We start from the raw sequence: 18,019 nt of genomic DNA on the forward strand, positions 1-18,019 counted from the left end.
TAAATGGCAGTGCCAAAGAATTTAAATTGAATGAGATATTACCAGCAACCAATGCAATCTATAAAAAGCTTGTTGTGAACTCTTCAGCCATGCATATTTAGCTAATATACATGCTGCCATTCTCTGCACCAGTGGCGTAGCCACAGGTGGGCCTGGGTGGGCTAGGGCCCACCCACCTAGGTCTCAGGCCCACCCAACAGTAGCATATGTTTAGCGTTAGCTGATGGAGATCCCAAGCTCTGTCAGCTGAAGACTTTCCCCTGATAGTAACAAAATTCTACTCTCCACATACTGGCACCTGCGCATGCTCAGTTTTCAGTGCATGCCTGCTGCAGACTGCCAAGGTGGAAAGGAACATTTTCCTGCCAGCTGAGATATTTTTTTGCTTTTGGTGGTGGTGATGGTGGTGGGGGAACATTTGGTTCCCACCCACTTCTTACCTAGGTCCACCCAAAATCTGTTGTCTGGCTACACCCCTGCTCTGCACTGACTGAATTGCCTCAACTGAAGATATTAGTAGCCTACTATAAATGACATCACAATCCCCTCTATATACAAAGCTGCGCTAGTGGCTGCCAGTGCGGTAATGCCGATACAGCCCATTCACTTTGAATGGGCTATGATGGCATTGCCATGCAGCTTTGTAAATAGGGGTATGTTTGCAACACTGTGTGGTAAGCAGAGCAATAGCATTGTTATATAGCAGACCAGAGCTTAGAGAAACAACTTTTAGAAATGAACCCTACAAATCCATGATTTTACAGTTTTGAATCAAGAACAGTTTGTAAATATTCAATCTTGTTACAAATAGAAATTGTATGAGCCATTGACACACAAGCTAATGGAGTGTGCAAGGCCATAAACTGACTCACTACCAGTGCTTCTGCTTTTTGTCAATTGATAAGCAGTTTGCTGACATCCAACCTTAAATATTGTTTATAAAACTGGCAAAAATCTTCACCTGCTCAGTAGTATAGGCACTTTGGAAATAAAAATCAAAATGCTATCTCCATAAATCCTGTAGGAAACTTGTTGTTTCCATAGCAGATCATACAATGGAAATAAGTACCTCATAAATGTTAAAACAAAAGAGGTGATAATGCCAAACACTAGTCTCCAAGAGTCTCCATGTGGAGACATTTCTCTTATTGGCGTTCCTCAGATATGATTCCAAACTAGGTCTGACTGGCCGAAGCTTAAATTGCTCAACCTATGGAGCAATATTTTGTTGTCAGGAGTGTCAAGAGGGTATGAGATGTCCTAAAATCACATTGAGGGAGCTCTGTTCTTTTCAACCAGGCTGGCATACAGCATATCCAATAGAGGTAAAAGCAATATATCAGTGCCTGAAACCATACTGATCCTGTTCTAATAAATTGTTATTGTTTATATAGTTCTACAGCTATATCAGCACTTCTTGACTGTCATTCTGCAGTGTTATGTTGTCCTTATTGTTTAATTTGTCTAAAGAAATTATGTAGAATTTACACAGCAATGAACAAGAAAAATCCTTTATTGAAATTGCTTTTCTTATTCTTTTTTTTTTGTAGACACGTTTGTGTTGGTAAATACCTCAGGGAGATTTTCTGGACAAACAGCACACTTACTATCTCCACAGCTTAAAGAGAATGACACCCACTGTGTGGAATTCAAGTATTTTGTTTCAAGCAACAGTGGGTCTAACCCTGGCTCTCTGAATGTGTACGTAAAAGTCAACAATGGTCCTCTTGGGAGTCCAATATGGAATGTGTCCGGGCCTACCACAGATACTTGGAATGATGCACAGCTGGCTATAAGCACGTTTTGGCCTAATTTCTACCAGGTATGTTTTGTTGTTCATTTAACTTTACCAAAGTAAACTTTTGACCAAAAGATGAGGACTAAAAATACTAGGCATTAACTTGCATTATTTAGAGGAAAATGGCCGTTTTAACTGCTTTTGGATTGGTTAACATTATTAGAAGTGTCGCTCTCATTTTAGATTAATGTTGCAAGAGTGTCTTCAGTATTAAGGAGGTAATTCTGAAAGCCATTTATATGGGTAAAGGAATGCGTTACTGTTATAAACAGCCCCCAGATTACCTGGGAACTTATACCAAAAAGGACTTAGAAAATCAGATTGGTGAAACAAGTCTTGATTAGTTTATTATTTCCAAAAATATACTCTTGCAAGAATGGGTGTCTCTGAAAGCAAGCAGGCACACATTTCTGTAAGGTTTACAGGTTATATAGTCTTTCTTCTTTGTCTGCCCCTAGGTTTCTCATTGGATATTAATCACATTTATTCCCCCCCACACCCCACTGCATCATTGCTAATTATCCAAGCCTGATCCTCTGTCCTTTCTTAGAGGCAGATGCACTAAACGTTTTTCATCGTTAAATGAGCCCTCAGGGAAGAATTTCCTATCCTTTCCATGCACTTAAGCCTATTTTCCGACGACAGTAGCAGCTAACGAAAACAGAATGGAGATGAGCAATTAGTGTGAAAACCCCATTGAAACGACATGCACTAACCTTTTTCGATTGCCTTTACGCAGGAAAAAGGCAGGAAAACTAACGAGAGGTCTGGACCTCTCGTTAGGACAGCTCTGTGCCAGGAAAAAGTGTTAATTGAAAAAATAAACAAACTTTGAGCCAATCCCAGCGCATTAGCAGAGCTAAAAGCGCTGTGATTGGTCCAAAGGACCTCAGAAAACACATAAAAAAATAAAAATAAAAAAAGGATCGGGAGGGGGCAAGGGCGCTCATCAGGAGCGTCCTGTACGGACGGCCTTGCCCCCCCCGCTGCTCCCCACTTTCCGCCGCTCCCCCCACCCCGAAAAAGCAAACTTCTAGAAGCCCCTGCCCCCCTCCCTTCCTCAGTACTCTCTGTCACCTGTGCTCCGCCTCCCGACATCCTCTGTCCGTGCCCCGCCCCCTTTTGGGGTCGTCGCCGCCATTCCCCTCCTCCATCGGGCCCCCCTTCCTCTTACCGGGCCCGTGCAGCGCCTCTCTCCTCTGTCCGAAGGCGCTGCACGGGCAAGAAGAACGCTGAATCAGCTGATGCCTGCCTTCGCCTAGCTTCGATAGAGCGTCTTTCTCCTCCTGGGCCCGCCCCTGTCTGACGTCAGTAACCTACGTAGGTTACTGACGTCAGACAGGGGCGGGCCCAGGAGGAGAAAGACGCGCCATCGCGAAGGCAGGCATCAGCTGATTCAGCGTTCTTCTTGCCCGTGCAGCGCCTTCGGACAGAGGAGAGAGGCGCTGCACGGGCCCGGTAAGAGGAAGGGGGGCCCGATGGAGGAGGGGAATGGCGGCGACGACCCCAAAAGGGGGCGGGGCACGGACGGAGGATGTCGGGAGGCGGAGCACAGGTGACTGAGGAAGGGAGGGGGGCAGGGTCTTCTAGAAGTTTGCTTTTTCGGGGTGGGGGGAGCGGCGGAAAGTGGGGAGGGGGCAGGGGCTGCTAGAATTTTGCTTTTTCGGGGTGGGGGGAGCGGCGGAAAGTGGGGAGCAGCAGGGGGGGGGGGCAAGGCCGTCTGTACAGGACGCTCCTGATGAGCGCCCTTGCCCCCTCCCGACCCTTTTTTTTTATTTTTGTTTTTATTTGGGAGCCATGTGCTTGCGATTTGACTGTGTTGTGACTGTTTGTGGCATGCGCAGAGCAGCTAACATAACGCTTGGCTGCTCTGCGCATGATTTGGGGGCCGATTAACGATGTGTATTGTGATTCTTTGATACATTGTACGTTTCACTACCGATCTCAGCATGTGTGACTTTTTTTTTTGGTGCATTTTTCGTTATTTTAAAATCGTTAGGGACTTTAACGATTTAGATTTTTTTACGTTTGGTTGCTGCATCTGCCTCTTAGTTCTGCTCATTTTCTTATCTCCAGACTTCCATGTGAAAGCTCTGCCTTAGCTGTCTGGCACATGGAATGTTTCAACCCCCCTCCCCCTTTCCTTCTGCTCCCTTTGTTTATAGTTAGTTCTAAGGCCTGTTCTTTAAGCTGTCCTGTCTCAGCAGTTTGGGCTTTTTACAACCCCCCTTTTCTCCTGTCTCAGCTTCTTATCTCTTTAAACTAAGAGTTCCTTTGTTAGTAATTCAGACAACTATAATGTAATGATTTGTGCTAGAAAAGGCTTACACAAATATAGTTAGGGCCTAAACTATATATTCTATCTTGGCACTTATGTTAAATGAAAAAACAATATATTTATAAATTTCTCACATTTACCTATAGAAAAGGACATATTTACACTACATGTGGGGAAAAGAACAAAGGTACTTGTAGGGAACTATATGCATATTTTTGAATTTTCAAAAGCATGTGCATAGTTATATTCAAGAAAAATAAAAAGTCAGTATTCAGTCATGGCAGTCAGTGTTTTTTTAAATTCTGGCCACCATGGGATTTTTGTACATCGATACAGGTGCTAAATTTCCAGGTATAATGTGGCCACCAGATTTTAGCTGGGTACTGATGATATTCATACTGGTATCCAGATAAAATTAGGACTAAATATTGCTGCTAAATTGGATAATTCTTAGCTCTTCTCAGACTTTGCCCCCAGATCACTTTGACACTTCTTAGATTATGTCGAAGTGGTCTGACTGGATTTTTAGCAGCACTATCTGGATAAATCTGGTTATGATCCAGTAAGTGGGACTTATCCAGGTAGGAGCTGCTGCTACCTGGATAAGTCCTGCTGAATATTGAGTCCAATAGTAAAAACAATCTTAAAACAATATTTTATTTTATTTTATTTATTTATTGCACTTGTATCCCACATTTTCCCACCTATTTGCAGGCTCAATGTGGCTTACAAAGACCTGTTACGCCATTCCAGGGTAGAAGATACAATTGTTATTACAAAGAAAAGAGGATGACATGAAAGATCTAAGCAAATTGTATTTCAAGAAGTGACTATATTAACATGCTCCTTCTAAAGGCATGCACGTATACAGCTATGCGAACTGTCCCGCTGTGACATAAAGCCAGTGACAGTTGGGAGAGCAGGGCGTTGGGACATCTACATCAAGGTTTAAATGATTGGAATCTTTGAACGCATCTATGTAATGCTTACTCATTCTTTCTTGCCAAGAGCGATGTATCCAGTGTGTCCATAGGTCTGAAAGGTTGAGGAGGGAAGTTTTGTTTAGTGGAGGTAACTGTAGGACCCAATTCACATAGCTTATATGTCACGGTTGTGGCCGTGCCCTTATGTTCAGTCTTACTATTTCTCTGTATCTAGCTCTGTGACCTCTCTAGTCTGTCTTTTTTCCTGTTATTCTTCCTGTTAGCTAAGCCTCACTTTGGTGTTCCTTCTTCTGCTTCATTTCCTACTTGTGACATCATCAGCCTACTCCTTTATAAGGACCATCAGCGTAACTGCATTTCTCTCGCTGGCCCGTCACAGCACATGTATGGCCAATGGAAACATGAGCTCTCTGTGCATTCTGATAGGCAACATGGGGGAAAAAGAGCCCACGTATAAGATACACCTTGACTTTTACAAGCCCGAAATAATCAGAGAGGGGGCCAAAGTTTTCATAGATGATTTGCGGGTGAGCTACTACATATTCTTTAGACTTATTGACAAAAGGGTATAGAGACTGTACTCCTGGCAGAATTCTGTGCCAAAAAATTCTACGTTCTGTGTACAGAATTTGCAAATTCTACAAGTTTATTTGTCATAATTTAATCAATATTTTTGCTAATTATTATGCAGAATTTCAGTATAATCCAGTATTTTTATTAAATTATGCTAGAGAAAACAAAGAGCCTTCAAGTTTTTCTTACATAGGGGTCCTTTTACTAAGGTGCCCTAACAGATTTAGTGTGCATTAATGATAAGACGCCCATAGGAATGTAATGGGTGTCTTATAATTTAGCGTGCGCTAATCATTAGCACGCCTTAGTAAAAGAACCCCTAAGTGATTTCTTTCTTTCAGAAAGTATCACCCACACTTCATCCTTTTTACAGCCCCCTCCATCTACATAGATACTGTCCATATTTTTCCAGCCCCACTCCCTACACCCACATTTCATCCACCTTTGTTACAGCCCCCATTCCTGTATACGGATACCATCCATACTTCATCCATCTTTTTCCAGTCCCACCACACCTATACTCCATCCACCTTTTTTCGAGCCCCCCACACTCTATCCATATTTCCAGTACCCCTGCACATACACTCCACCTTGATCTACTTTTTTCCAGATCCCTCTGCCCCTGCCCAAGCCCTCGCCCTCATCAGTCCAGCACGGTAGAAGGAGGAGGAGAACTGCAGGGGCGCACATTGGGAGTATATCTTTGGGGCAGGAAAGAACTCCACTTTTTGCTAACCACTGCTGCTGCTCTGGTTGGTGCCCCTGCTTCTCCAAAATGGCCACCAAGAGTTCCTGTGGCAGCCTCATGTGATTTCTGCTTGAAGTCTCAGTGGCCATTTTAAAGAAGCTGTGGCACTGGCCAGAGTGGTGGGAGTGGACAGGAAAGAGTAGGGTTCTTTCTTGTCCGCGAAGAGGTCACTAGACCATCAGGGCATGTTAAGATAGGCCTGGGGAGGACGAGGCGACCAGCCAGCTAACCTTCCTTTTTATCCCCTTTACCACAGAATAAAACTAATTGCAGTCCCTGTTCCTGTGGTAGTACTGTGTGATTTTTGAAAAATTTCCTGAGCACTGCAGGTTCCACACAAAAAAGGTAAATCCTACACAGCTGGGGAATTCTGTGCAAATTCTCCATTGCACAATTGCACAGAATTCCACCAGGAGTAAGGCTGATAAAATCACAACAGTGCATTTTCTTAACCTGTTTAGCCAGGTAGTACAGACAGATAGCATTTGTTCTGAGGAATTAAAGATTTGGGTAAACTGGCTCTGCTCAGAAAGGCTTCACAGACTTTGTTTTAACCATTCTCTTTTAGATAATCTGCCTTGCGTTGTGTTTGGTAGTTGAGAAACTCAAAGGTGGCACCAGTTAGTGGATTCTGTTTTTTAGAATCATAAGTACATAAGTATTGCCATACTGGGAAAGACCAAAGGTCCGTCAAGTCCAGCATCCTGTTCCAACAGTGGCCAATCCAGGTCACAAATACCTGGCAATATCCCAAAAAAGTACAAAACATTTTATACTGCTTATCCCAGAAATAGTGGATTTTCCCCCAAGTCCATTTAATTATCCTTTAGGAAGCAGTCCAAACCTTTTTTAAACTCCGTTAAGCTAACCGCCTTTACCACATTCTCTGGTATCGAATTCCAGAGTTTAATTACACGTTGAATGAAGAAAACTTTTCTCCGATTCGTTACATTGTAGCTTCATTGCATGCCCCTTAGTCCTAGTATATTTGGAAAGTGTAAATAAACGCTTCACATCTACCCGTTCAGCTCCACTCATTATTTTATAGACCTCTATCATATCTCCCCTCAGCCGACTTTTCTCCAAGCTGAAGAGCCCTAGGGGGGCCTATATTGGCTATTTACCTGTCTGTGCTTGGTTGTGTAACTTATGCATTCTACCTAATGTTGCTAGGTCAGGGGTGGGGAACTTCGGTCCTTGAGGTCCACAACCTAGTTAGGCTTTCAAGATTTCCCCAATGAATATGCATAAAATGCTAGCTGTGCATGCAAGTAGATCTCCTGCATATTCATTGGGAAAATCCTGAAGACCTGACTGAGTTGCGACCCTCAAGGACTGAAGTTGCTCACCCCTGTGCTAGGGCTTTCCCCCCCCCCCTCCCCACTTGACCCCGACAGCATTTCTCCTCCTACCACTGAAAAAAAAGAAGACAGAGAGGGATTTTGATTTCCTGACTGAACTTTAAGTATAGGGTTGAAGACATTGGTTGTAAGGCAACATTTCCTTTTTTTTTTTTCCCTACATCAGCAAAAGGGGAGAACTTTGCTGAATGCTACTAGGGGGTATCATGTCAGCAGCCGTTTGGTCACGTTGGGCCTTCTCCTCCTGTTGGCTGTGACCTGCTTGCATTTTGCTTCAAGTCTGTTCCTCATGACATCCTTTGCAGAGTCAGCTAAATGCAAGGCGCTCCTCATCAAGCCACTGTGTTTCATGCAAAGCCAAGTCTGGGCTTCAAAAATGCTCAAAGAGTTCCAAGGAAGGTACTTCAGGGCTTTTCCATCCCACAGAGCAGACCTCCAGTGAGTCGCTTGTGAAGGATAACATGACAGCCTCTTGTCCAGCTGAATCTGCAGGAATTATGGATATTTTGGAATCTCTAATTGTTTCAACTGTTGTGCCTCTGTCAAATCTAATGGACTTGATGTCTCTACAACTTCTTGGCATGAGCTTAGAGGTGGCTTGTATTTTCTCCTGATTTTGTTTTGCTTTTGCACGCAGGAACCAGTGTCACAGAGCTCTTCCCCATGAGCTCCAATATAGAGCCAACCACTCTGAACCTCTCTTCCCCCATCAGCCCTGATATAGAGTTGACCACTCTGAACCAGAGAGATCTCCTCTAGACCAACAGAATACTTCTGACTCAGAATCTGTGCTGACCAATCTAAATCTCGAAAAAGAGCTTAAAAGGATATTTACATAACAATTGAACTCTTATAGCTTTATAGAATATCCTTACACTTTCCTGATGTAACTAAATAATTATTAATCGGAGGAAAAAAAGGCTCACATTATAAGAGAACACTCCATCATTGGCGAACCAATATTAGGGAGGTCTCCTAAATCATCAAGGGCAAAAACCTCCTTTTATTCAAAAAGTATGGCTACTGCTCAAAATACTTCAGCAAATAAACCGTTTATGTATTTAATCAACGGATTATGCACTTATCTTTTTTACTCAACAGTCTATTAGACACCCTCCATGGCCCGACTTTGGCCTAAGTTTCGAATCCTTCATCAGGGTCCGTGGTGTCTGACTTTCAAGATAGGGTACTCCTTGATCTCTTCACTCAGTAGGAGTTGATTAAATATATAAACGGTTTATTCGCTGAAGTATTTTGAGCAGTAGCCATACTCTTAGAATAAAAAGGAGGTTTTTGCCCATGATGATTTAGGAGACCTCCCTAATATTGGTTCGCCAATGACGGAGTGTTCTCTTATAATGTGAGTTTTTTTTCCTCCGATTAATAATTATTTAGTCACATCAGGAAAGTGTAAGGATATTCTATAAAGCTATCAGAATCTGTGCTCTCATATGTATTATCTGTAGGGGCAACTTCTTTAAGGTCAAGGGCTTCCCTACTTAAGGATCCACTGGAGGGAGGATAGTTCCCATTTCTACATAAAATATAGCAAATATAAGAGTGCATTCTCATGTGTTGATCCTCAAGTAGGGCCACATTTTACAAGATAATTCAACATTTTGTAAATTCTGTAAAACTTAGCTCTTTAGAAGAGCCTTTCATAATCCATGAGAGATGACTTGATCTAGAGAACAAGGCATCCTGTGAGAGAAATATGAGCATTAATGTACTGTGCCTGAAATTATTTTTTTTTTCTGTTCTTTGTATTTTTTTGTTTTGTTTTTTTATATTACAGTTGTATCATTTAATTTATAAACTGCTCCGAATTCCTTTTATAGATAGGGTGACTAGAAATAGTTTAAAAATAAGTACAGGTCACCAAAGATCTTGTGAATTCCTGCATTTATATCTGAATGAAGGCCAGCTTCTGAACATATGGACACAATTCTCATTGAAGTGAGAAAGAAAGGAGTGTGCTGAATTACTGTAGGTTGTAGATAAGAAGCAGGCATGCTTTACTTCTCTGCTCTATTTGAACCGACAAGTTCTCTTTCACTGGTAAGCATTTAAGATAGCAAGCAATCCATTTTGTTTGCGTAGACAGTAGGGCAAAGTGGAGAGGATGAAAAGCTAATTTTGCCCTTCGTTGAAGCAAAGATGATCAGGGATATTGCAATGTTAAACTGCCTCCCTCTATCCAGTCTTGCAAGTGACTGAGATAACTTGATGGAAAAACATCATACAGCCAGCCATCTCGTTTACCTCTTATTTTTGGAGTACAGGGGTGGTGAATAAATAAGTCATACTTTTAACCAGTTGTTACCTGACCGATTAGACAGTAGATTATTTCCTAAACAATCAAGGGGCCATAATGCTTAATGTACCTTGTCTGTGCTTGGGAAATGCCGTTTTTGTTTTGACTAATGTGTTGCAACATATTGCCTGGAGAGGTTATATCAGGAGCAATGAAGTATAAAGCTGGCAAGCTAAAATGAAAATATTAACATTTTTCAAGCCAGGCATAAAGTGACTGAAAACTCAGTGCAGTTTCCTGCAAGATTTTACCAACTAATATCTATTGAATGCATCATTCTTATTTAACAGATCCATTAAAAATGATAGTTCGTTATACAAAGAGCCAGATGTACTAGAGAGTTCTCTACCTTCCCTATCAATAGAGAAATGCTTAGTACATCTAGATCCTAAATTTCTGAAATACAACCTGTTTTCTAATTTTAAGGTTGAACAGGTTTTGCTTCTTCTGGGGAAACGTTAACTACAAGAGTGTGCCATGTTTTGAGAATCTTTCAGCCAAGCTGCACTAGATATAACTAATGGCATATTCAACTTTACTGTATGTCTGATATTTTCAGTCCTACTTACAATAAACTGAATGTCAGTTAAAAATAGCATATGGGTTGTGATTAGGAAACAAACTTGAATAAAACTTGTGGGTTAATATTCTGCCCATAGTGGTCAGCATTTTTGTAAACACTGATTGCTGGATGGTTTTTCTACCTGAATATTTAGTGCCAGGCCATTCTCAAGTACTGAAGCTGAATATCTAGGTATAATGTGGTTGACAACATTTTTCTTTTTACCAGTAATATCCAGACCAGTACCCAGATAGCTACTCAGACAAAGTTAGGACAGTCCTTTCGCTGTCCTAACTTTTCTGGATAGTTGTTCAGTGAGTGGACTGAATATTGCCAATAACATGATAACTCCCAACCCTGCCCTTACTCTGTCAGTGGACCACCCTGGTACTGCTCAGATAGTGCCAAAGTGATCTGACCTTATTTTAAGCAACACTGCCCAGGTATGTGCTCCTGAAAATCCAGGTAAGACCTGGTGAACAGACTCTGGGTAGGAATCATTCCTACACAGATAAGCCCTGCTGAACATTGGATACTATCCAGCTTATTTTCGAAAGAGAAGGACGCCCATCTTTCGACACAAATCGGGAGATGGGCGTCCTTCTCCCGCGGGTGCCCATCTCGTTTTGAAAATACGGTTGGCCCTGCCCCTTCATGGCACCGTCCTCGGAGATGGGCGCCCTTAGAGATGGGCGTCCCCAATCAAAAATGCCCCTCCACGGGCCCCTTTTGCCAAGCTGTGGCAAAAGGGGGCCTACGCTGACGTCTGTGTGTGTTTTTGATATGCGCCGAGGCCCCCTTTTACCACAGCAGGTAAAAGGTAGGTCTTCCTTTTTTTGAGGAAATGGCCGTGTAGCAAGTGAAGTACTTGCCACATGTTCATCTGGGGGGGGGGGGGGAGCCCTTACCATCACCAATTTAAGTAGCGATAAGGGCTCCCGCACTAACCTGGTTTTAACTAGGCAGAGCTCGGCAGTGACCGATTACTTCCGGGTACACACCGGCACTACAAAAATAAATATATTTTTGTAGCATCAGATATGATGGCACGCTGGGGGTGGGAACTACCGCTGGGCTGCTGCAGTACCTGGCGGTAGTTTCTCATTGCGCTTACCACTGCTTTGTAAAAGGGACCCTATCATTTTCAAGTGAATGTTACAATAAGGATAAACTACACCAGGGCTAATTCCTTTACCAAATCTGAGGGAATCTTGTATCTGTTCTATATGAACTCCAAAATGTTCCCACAGTTGTATAAACATGCAGCGGCATAGCAAGGGCGGGGCGGTGGGGGCTGTCTGCCCTGGGTGCACGCCGTTGGAGGGGTGCAGAGAGCAGCCACATGCCTGTCGGTCCGCTGTTTCCCAGCTCCTTCTGCCCCGGAACAGGTTACTTCCTGTTTCAGGGCAGAGGGAGCAGGGAGCCAGCGGAGCCGAGAGCCGCGAGCCGCGAGGCTGCTCCCAGCAGCCAAGGATGCAACCGGGGGGGGGAGGGGGTGTCATTGCGCCAGGGGGGGAGTCGTGCTGCACCTGGGGGGGGGGGGTGCGCATTGGCGATCTGCCCTGGGTGGCAGCCGACCTAGGATCGTCACTGTAAACATGTTATTTCATGGTCTGAACTACCCCACCTTCTCAGTGTTCAAAATTCAGTGCTGGTGGTAGTGTACGTTATTAGTAGTTTTTCAAATAACCGTGGTACTGAAAAAGTTCATTCCTATTGAATTTTTCAACACTGTTTTTGGGTCCTTGGGATGTATGCTCAAGGCATGATATGGAAACAATCAGTTATAATCTGGAGAATTGGATGGGTCTGCCTGATTCTTCTTTTCAGTGTTGCCAACAAATTGTTCTCCCTGTGCTGAACTGTATATTCTATAACGTGGTGTGCATAAATTCTCATGTGCGCAGTTGAAAAGAGGGCATGGAATGGGCGGGTTGTGAGAGTTAAAAAAAACTATGCGCATTGTTATGGAATACACTTGATCTGTGCCTAACTTAGGCGCAGGTATTTAGGCCTGATTTTTAGGTGGCCTAAATGGGTGTGCCTAAATTTTAATCATAAGAATGGCACATGCACATATTCGATAAACTATATGTAATTTTAGGTGTAGTTTATAGACCTACGCTGTGTCATTTTTCAGAACTGATTTTTAAAGCACCATTTATAGAATTTGGCCCAAATTGTGGTAAGGTATTGCAGTTATCATGTGTTAATTGTCAAAATTAATGCATAGTAAGTGCAAAAGTTCTATATTAACTGTTGGTAGCGTTCTCTGCATCTTGCCATATAGTTTACTCAGTGGAAATGTCTTTACTGCATGCTAACTTCATTGCAGATAATACAATGCAGTTAAATATTATTATTATTATTATTTGTAACACTTATACCCCGCGCTTTCCCACTTATTAGCAGGTTCAATGCGGCTTACATAGTATGTCAGGATTACAAAGTAGCATAGAATGGACATGGCTGTAATATAGTGAATAAAGAGGTGGTCAATAAGATATGGGTGAGTAAGATGGATAGGGTAGGAGGACGGTAGAGGAGTGGGAGGAGGGAGTGTAATTGGGAAAGGTATTGTGTTTAGTAAGGAAGAATGTATAGTGAAGGGTTGGAAGAGGGATGAACGAAGAAAGGATGAATAGGGGAGCATAATCCAGGTTCTATCTTCAAAGTCTGATCCGGGTGGCGCAGAAGTATTCCTAATTTAAGTCAGATCCTTTGACTGTTCAAATGGTATTAACTGTTCTTGCAATCCCCATTGTTAGATTCACACATGGTAACTATTCTGCATTAACTGTAAGGTGCAGCCCTTACTCATTTGCCATCCATCCTCCACCATGATCTAGATTGGCTAGAGAAATTAGCACATTATCTGCTAAGGTGCAGCATTAACCTAATGTGGCACCAACTTTAATTGTTAGCACATGTTAACTGGCACATGGACGACTAGCGCAGAATAGTAAGTAAGTTGGCCTAAAAGTGTTTTATAAATGTAATTACAAACAGTACAGCTTGTGGTGAACGTATCTCCATCACCTCCAGTTCCATTATTTTGTGCCATCTTTTCTTCAATTACTGCCTTTCTCCATCTTCTTTTTCCCTTTCCAAATCACATTTCACCACCATTTTTGTCTTTTTTACAACTTTCTCTTGTTTCCTTCCATTTCTTCACTATATTTTCCTTTTTTTTTCTTCCTCCTCCTCTGTGTTCTCCAAACTTTCTTTTGCTTCTTGTTTTTCTTCTTTACTTCCTTCCCTTCATAACCATTTTCTTTTCCTCAGCAATGCTCCCATTTGATGTATTTCTCTAAAGCTCTATAAATTAAACTGTTTTCCTCCCTTTCCTTTACATGGTCATATTTCCTTCTCTTCTTTTCTCCACAATCCTCATTTTTTCTTCTCTGTCCTCCTACAGCTGTCCTACATTTATTTCTATAGCCCTCTATTCATCGTTTCACAGCCCTTTCCCCTTTCTTCACAATTCTTTTCTCCCTCCATATTCCATTTACAAAGGCTCTACAAAACATAGCTTAGACTTTAAAAAAAAAGTAGCCCATTTTTGCTTGGTAGAAGAACTGAGCGTATGCATTGGTTCCGTGATGCACATTCATTTCCCATTCACCTTTTGGGTTGACACAAATTGTGGAAAATAATTTTTCAGGGCCTGGGCTTCTGAGGTTGTTAGCACAAGTCCTAGTATTCAGAAAAGCATACTACACACCAGGCTTAGCTTGTTCAAAAAATAAAACTTTAACAGAATACACAGTTCAAAAAGACAAATCCAGTAGTAGGAGTTTGATTCCATTGAAAGAAATACACAGCACTGACTAGAGGAGTCTTCCTTCTTGTACTTCCTGGATGCAGACAAGTGGATAAAAGGCAAACAATTCCATTAGACACCATAGTTGATCACCAGAGATCATGAAATACCACTTGCAGAGCATTTGTTCTCTGCAGGGAAGTCCTCCCCATGACTACTCACTGCAATTCTATAAGTAACATCTAGCAATATGAAGATAACATTCATAACCAAGTTTCCCTTTTTTTGGTTCTTTCACCACTCAGTAGTCTTCACCAGGATTCCAAGATTTCTCCTGTGGCCTAGAATTCCTCACTTTGGGCCCCAACTACCTTCTCAGTATAGAAGATAAAAGAAGAAACGAGAGTAGAATGGTCATGAGTTTTAGTTAAACATATCCCTTTCTAGAGACACCTAATCAAGGGAGTGTCGGTGAACCATCAGTCAGAGTCTGGACTTTAATGCCTTTAGCAGGGCATCAGAGGTGACTCCTTCAGTAATGTTGGGCTTTATTCATATTAAAAGATGAAATTTTCTGAATTGAGACAACTGAGAAATGGAAACAAAGAAATATAGAGAGCAGCCAAACATAACCCTGAATTACAGGCAAACGGTGAAACTGAGATGGAAAGATCATTCTTTGACACAGTCTTCTGAGGCGGGAGCTTAGCGATAAAAGTTCAGTTTCTGATCCAATTTCAATTTTATGAAATGAAATGCCATCTAAGAAGAAATGTCAGTGAGAAAGGATCAAGTGAGAAAGGTGACATAAAGGCATGAGTACTGAAGAGGAAAAACTCAGTTGGGTGCTCTCTGAATAGAGCTGATATCTAAGCATAAGGAGGGAAATAATATTTCCAAGTGGATAGGTGTAGACTGAAAATGGAAAAGTACCTTAAAGCAGATCCCTGAGGCATCCTTCCAGTTAACTTTAAAGACACAGATATTGAGATTAGATTCACAGTACAACAGCTCAGTATAAAAACAGACAGTGACCAAGATGCAGGTAAGAATGACACCTCAAAAACAAAATTCTATGTTTTATTGATTTTAATAAAATCATTTGATCCAATTTGGCATTCTTCTTTTAATCTTAAACTAAAAGCAAACGGATGGGGGAGAATGGGAACATTTTCAATATAACTAAATCAAATTATTCATCTGTCAGTTTTAAGGTGATAGCAAACTGCATGCAGATTATGATAGTTTCATGCAGGATTGTAACCTTAGTTGTACTTTTTATCTGACTTCAGTAATCTCAGTATAATTCTGGTGTTTTAGAGGTCAGTGATGCCATGGTTCCCATACCAGTTGGAGGTTCGTCTTGGGTGTGCGGCTGAGAAGGTGTTTTAGAATTATGTTAAAACCCCTGAAGATGCATACAGCGAAACACAGACTTGTGTAGGGTTTGAAGTTGTTAAAAGTGAAGCGGATAAAGCTGCGAAAATAGGAGATGGATGGAACCAAAGGGAACAGCAATGTGAATATTTGCCATATGAAGAAAATTGCATCAGAGAGATAAGGCATTGTTTGAGATACGTGTGGGAACTACAATCATTGGAACGGAAGTAACAGTGATGAGTGAACATTGAGGTTAAAGCATTCGAGAAATGGTGGACAATTATTGAAACATTGTATTGAAACATTTTTTTTCTGTGAAGAATTGATCACAGAAAAAAATGTTTTAATACACAGTTCCCCAATAATTGATAAGATAATTAATAAAAATTGATAAGTTGAGATATATTTCATATGTTGTGAAGAATCGAGAAATTAGAAGTTTAAACAGCCCAATGTTTGTTTGTACACACATGATTGGTGGCATTTAAAGTGGGAGTATGAAGTGAATGGTGAAAATGAGTGATATCATTTTAATAATTTATAACTAAGAGTTTCCAATAAAGAAGTTGTTGGAATTACTTAATAAAGCATGAGGTAGTTATTTGATTGACAACAGTATAATTCTGACGAGATTTTCAGGACTAAATCTAAGGGGTCCTTTTACTAAGGTGCGCTGAAAAATGGCCTGTGTTAGTGTAGGCACGTGTTTTGGACATCCACAGATCCATTTTCAGCGCACCTGTAAAAAAGGCCTTTTTTTGCTGAAAATAGACGTGCGTCAAAATGAAAATTGGTGCGCATTCATTTTAAGCCTGAGACCTTACCGCCACCCATTCACTTAGCAGTAAGGTCTCATGCATTTTTTGCGGCTTAGTAAAAGGACCCCTCAAATATTACAAGCTAAAATAATGTTTTAAAGTATTCACTATTCAATTCAGTTATCAGTCAGGTGAGATAATACAGAGAACAGTTCCAAATGATTTTAACTAGGTAATTAATCCGTTAAGTACCTGTATATAATATATAAACAGATTTGATGGTACCACAGAAAGATGGTATATCAAATCCCCTTCCCGTTTCCCTTAATGGAGTAAAATTGGGCCTGAAAATTGTGCCAGAATGGGATGGGAGGGGGAAGGCAAACCCAGGTAACAGTACTCAAGGATTAAGTTTTAAATCCTTATACATTTAAACAATTGTCTTTGCCACTTGTTGCACTTCTGGTGCAAAGTTTGCGGCCAAGCCCTGTATTTTTAGAGAGCAATTGTAGAGAATTTATCTTTGATAAAGTGCATACAGAACTCATGTAAGATTTCAGGATTTGCCTTATACATTTATATATTGAAGGCAATATTCAGAGACACTTTTGTGGATGAAGTGTTTCAGCAATGGAAATGGACTCTTTGAAAACTGTTCACCTTTAATATGGGTAAAGTTATGTGTTTTGTTCTAAAATGTACATAATTTTACTGCATACCATAGGTGGGGTTAGGTGAAGAAAGGCAACAATGCATATAGTTCTGGATTTTTAAAATTCTGCATGTAGTGTTACCTTGGGAAAGGAACGATGAGAGCATCAATTTCACAATAGAGGAAGCAAATGAAATAACTGTTTAAGTGGTATTCGACACTGCACAGATAAGCACAATTGCCCCCTCAATCCCTGCAGGGAACATGGGAACAAGTATCTGACAGTTATAGGTGCCTCCCAACAGGTGTAAATACTGCAGAGAATTTAAAAATATATATACATTATATACATGTATTGTAAATGTGAAATGCAGATATATTTTCTGAATCTGTACATCCTATGGCAATTTTACATATAAATTGCTGCATTTTAAACTCAGCATTTTTTACCAGTGTTTGCAGTCTGCACATGTAATGCCATCATTTACACATATATTTGCTGTGCAAGGTTTTTAACATGACTTCCACAATGTGTTTATATGTTCAGACTAATGCTGTTATTTTTTGAATTAAGCAATGTTGTTGAACAAAGATTTTTAAAGATGTATTATTTTACTTGAGTATTTTAATTCATATTGTATTTTATTATTGTAATGTATTTTATGTTTTTATTGTTGTAAAAATTTAATACATTTGTGCAAGGCAGTATAACACATAAAGAGCTCCTTTTACTAAGCTGCCTTATATGGTAACGAAGACACGCCCAGTGATTCCCAGGATGCATTGGGCAGGGGCATGGCACTACCATTTTGGAGGTGGTGCTCAAAGGAGGAGGAGGGAGTAACTCCCTCCTCCACCATTTAAGGTATGGGGCAGTCGGGAGCTGTT

General features: G+C 41.2%; 1 protein-coding gene across 12 annotated transcripts in view; it reads left to right on the plus strand.

Moving 5' to 3' along the window:
- Positions 1–18,019, plus strand: part of PTPRM (protein tyrosine phosphatase receptor type M) — a 1,370,833-nt gene that overhangs the window by 447,678 nt on the left and 905,136 nt on the right. For all 12 annotated transcript variants that reach the window (XM_030213239.1, XM_030213256.1, XM_030213265.1 and 9 more), the window contains exon 3: positions 1,551–1,822. In XM_030213239.1, coding sequence (XP_030069099.1) covers positions 1,551–1,822 — 272 coding nt within the window. The remainder of the gene's footprint in view (positions 1–1,550; positions 1,823–18,019) is intronic.

Source organism: Microcaecilia unicolor, chromosome 1 (assembly GCF_901765095.1).
Source record: "Microcaecilia unicolor chromosome 1, aMicUni1.1, whole genome shotgun sequence".
In the NCBI taxonomy this organism is placed as follows: domain Eukaryota; kingdom Metazoa; phylum Chordata; class Amphibia; order Gymnophiona; family Siphonopidae; genus Microcaecilia; species Microcaecilia unicolor.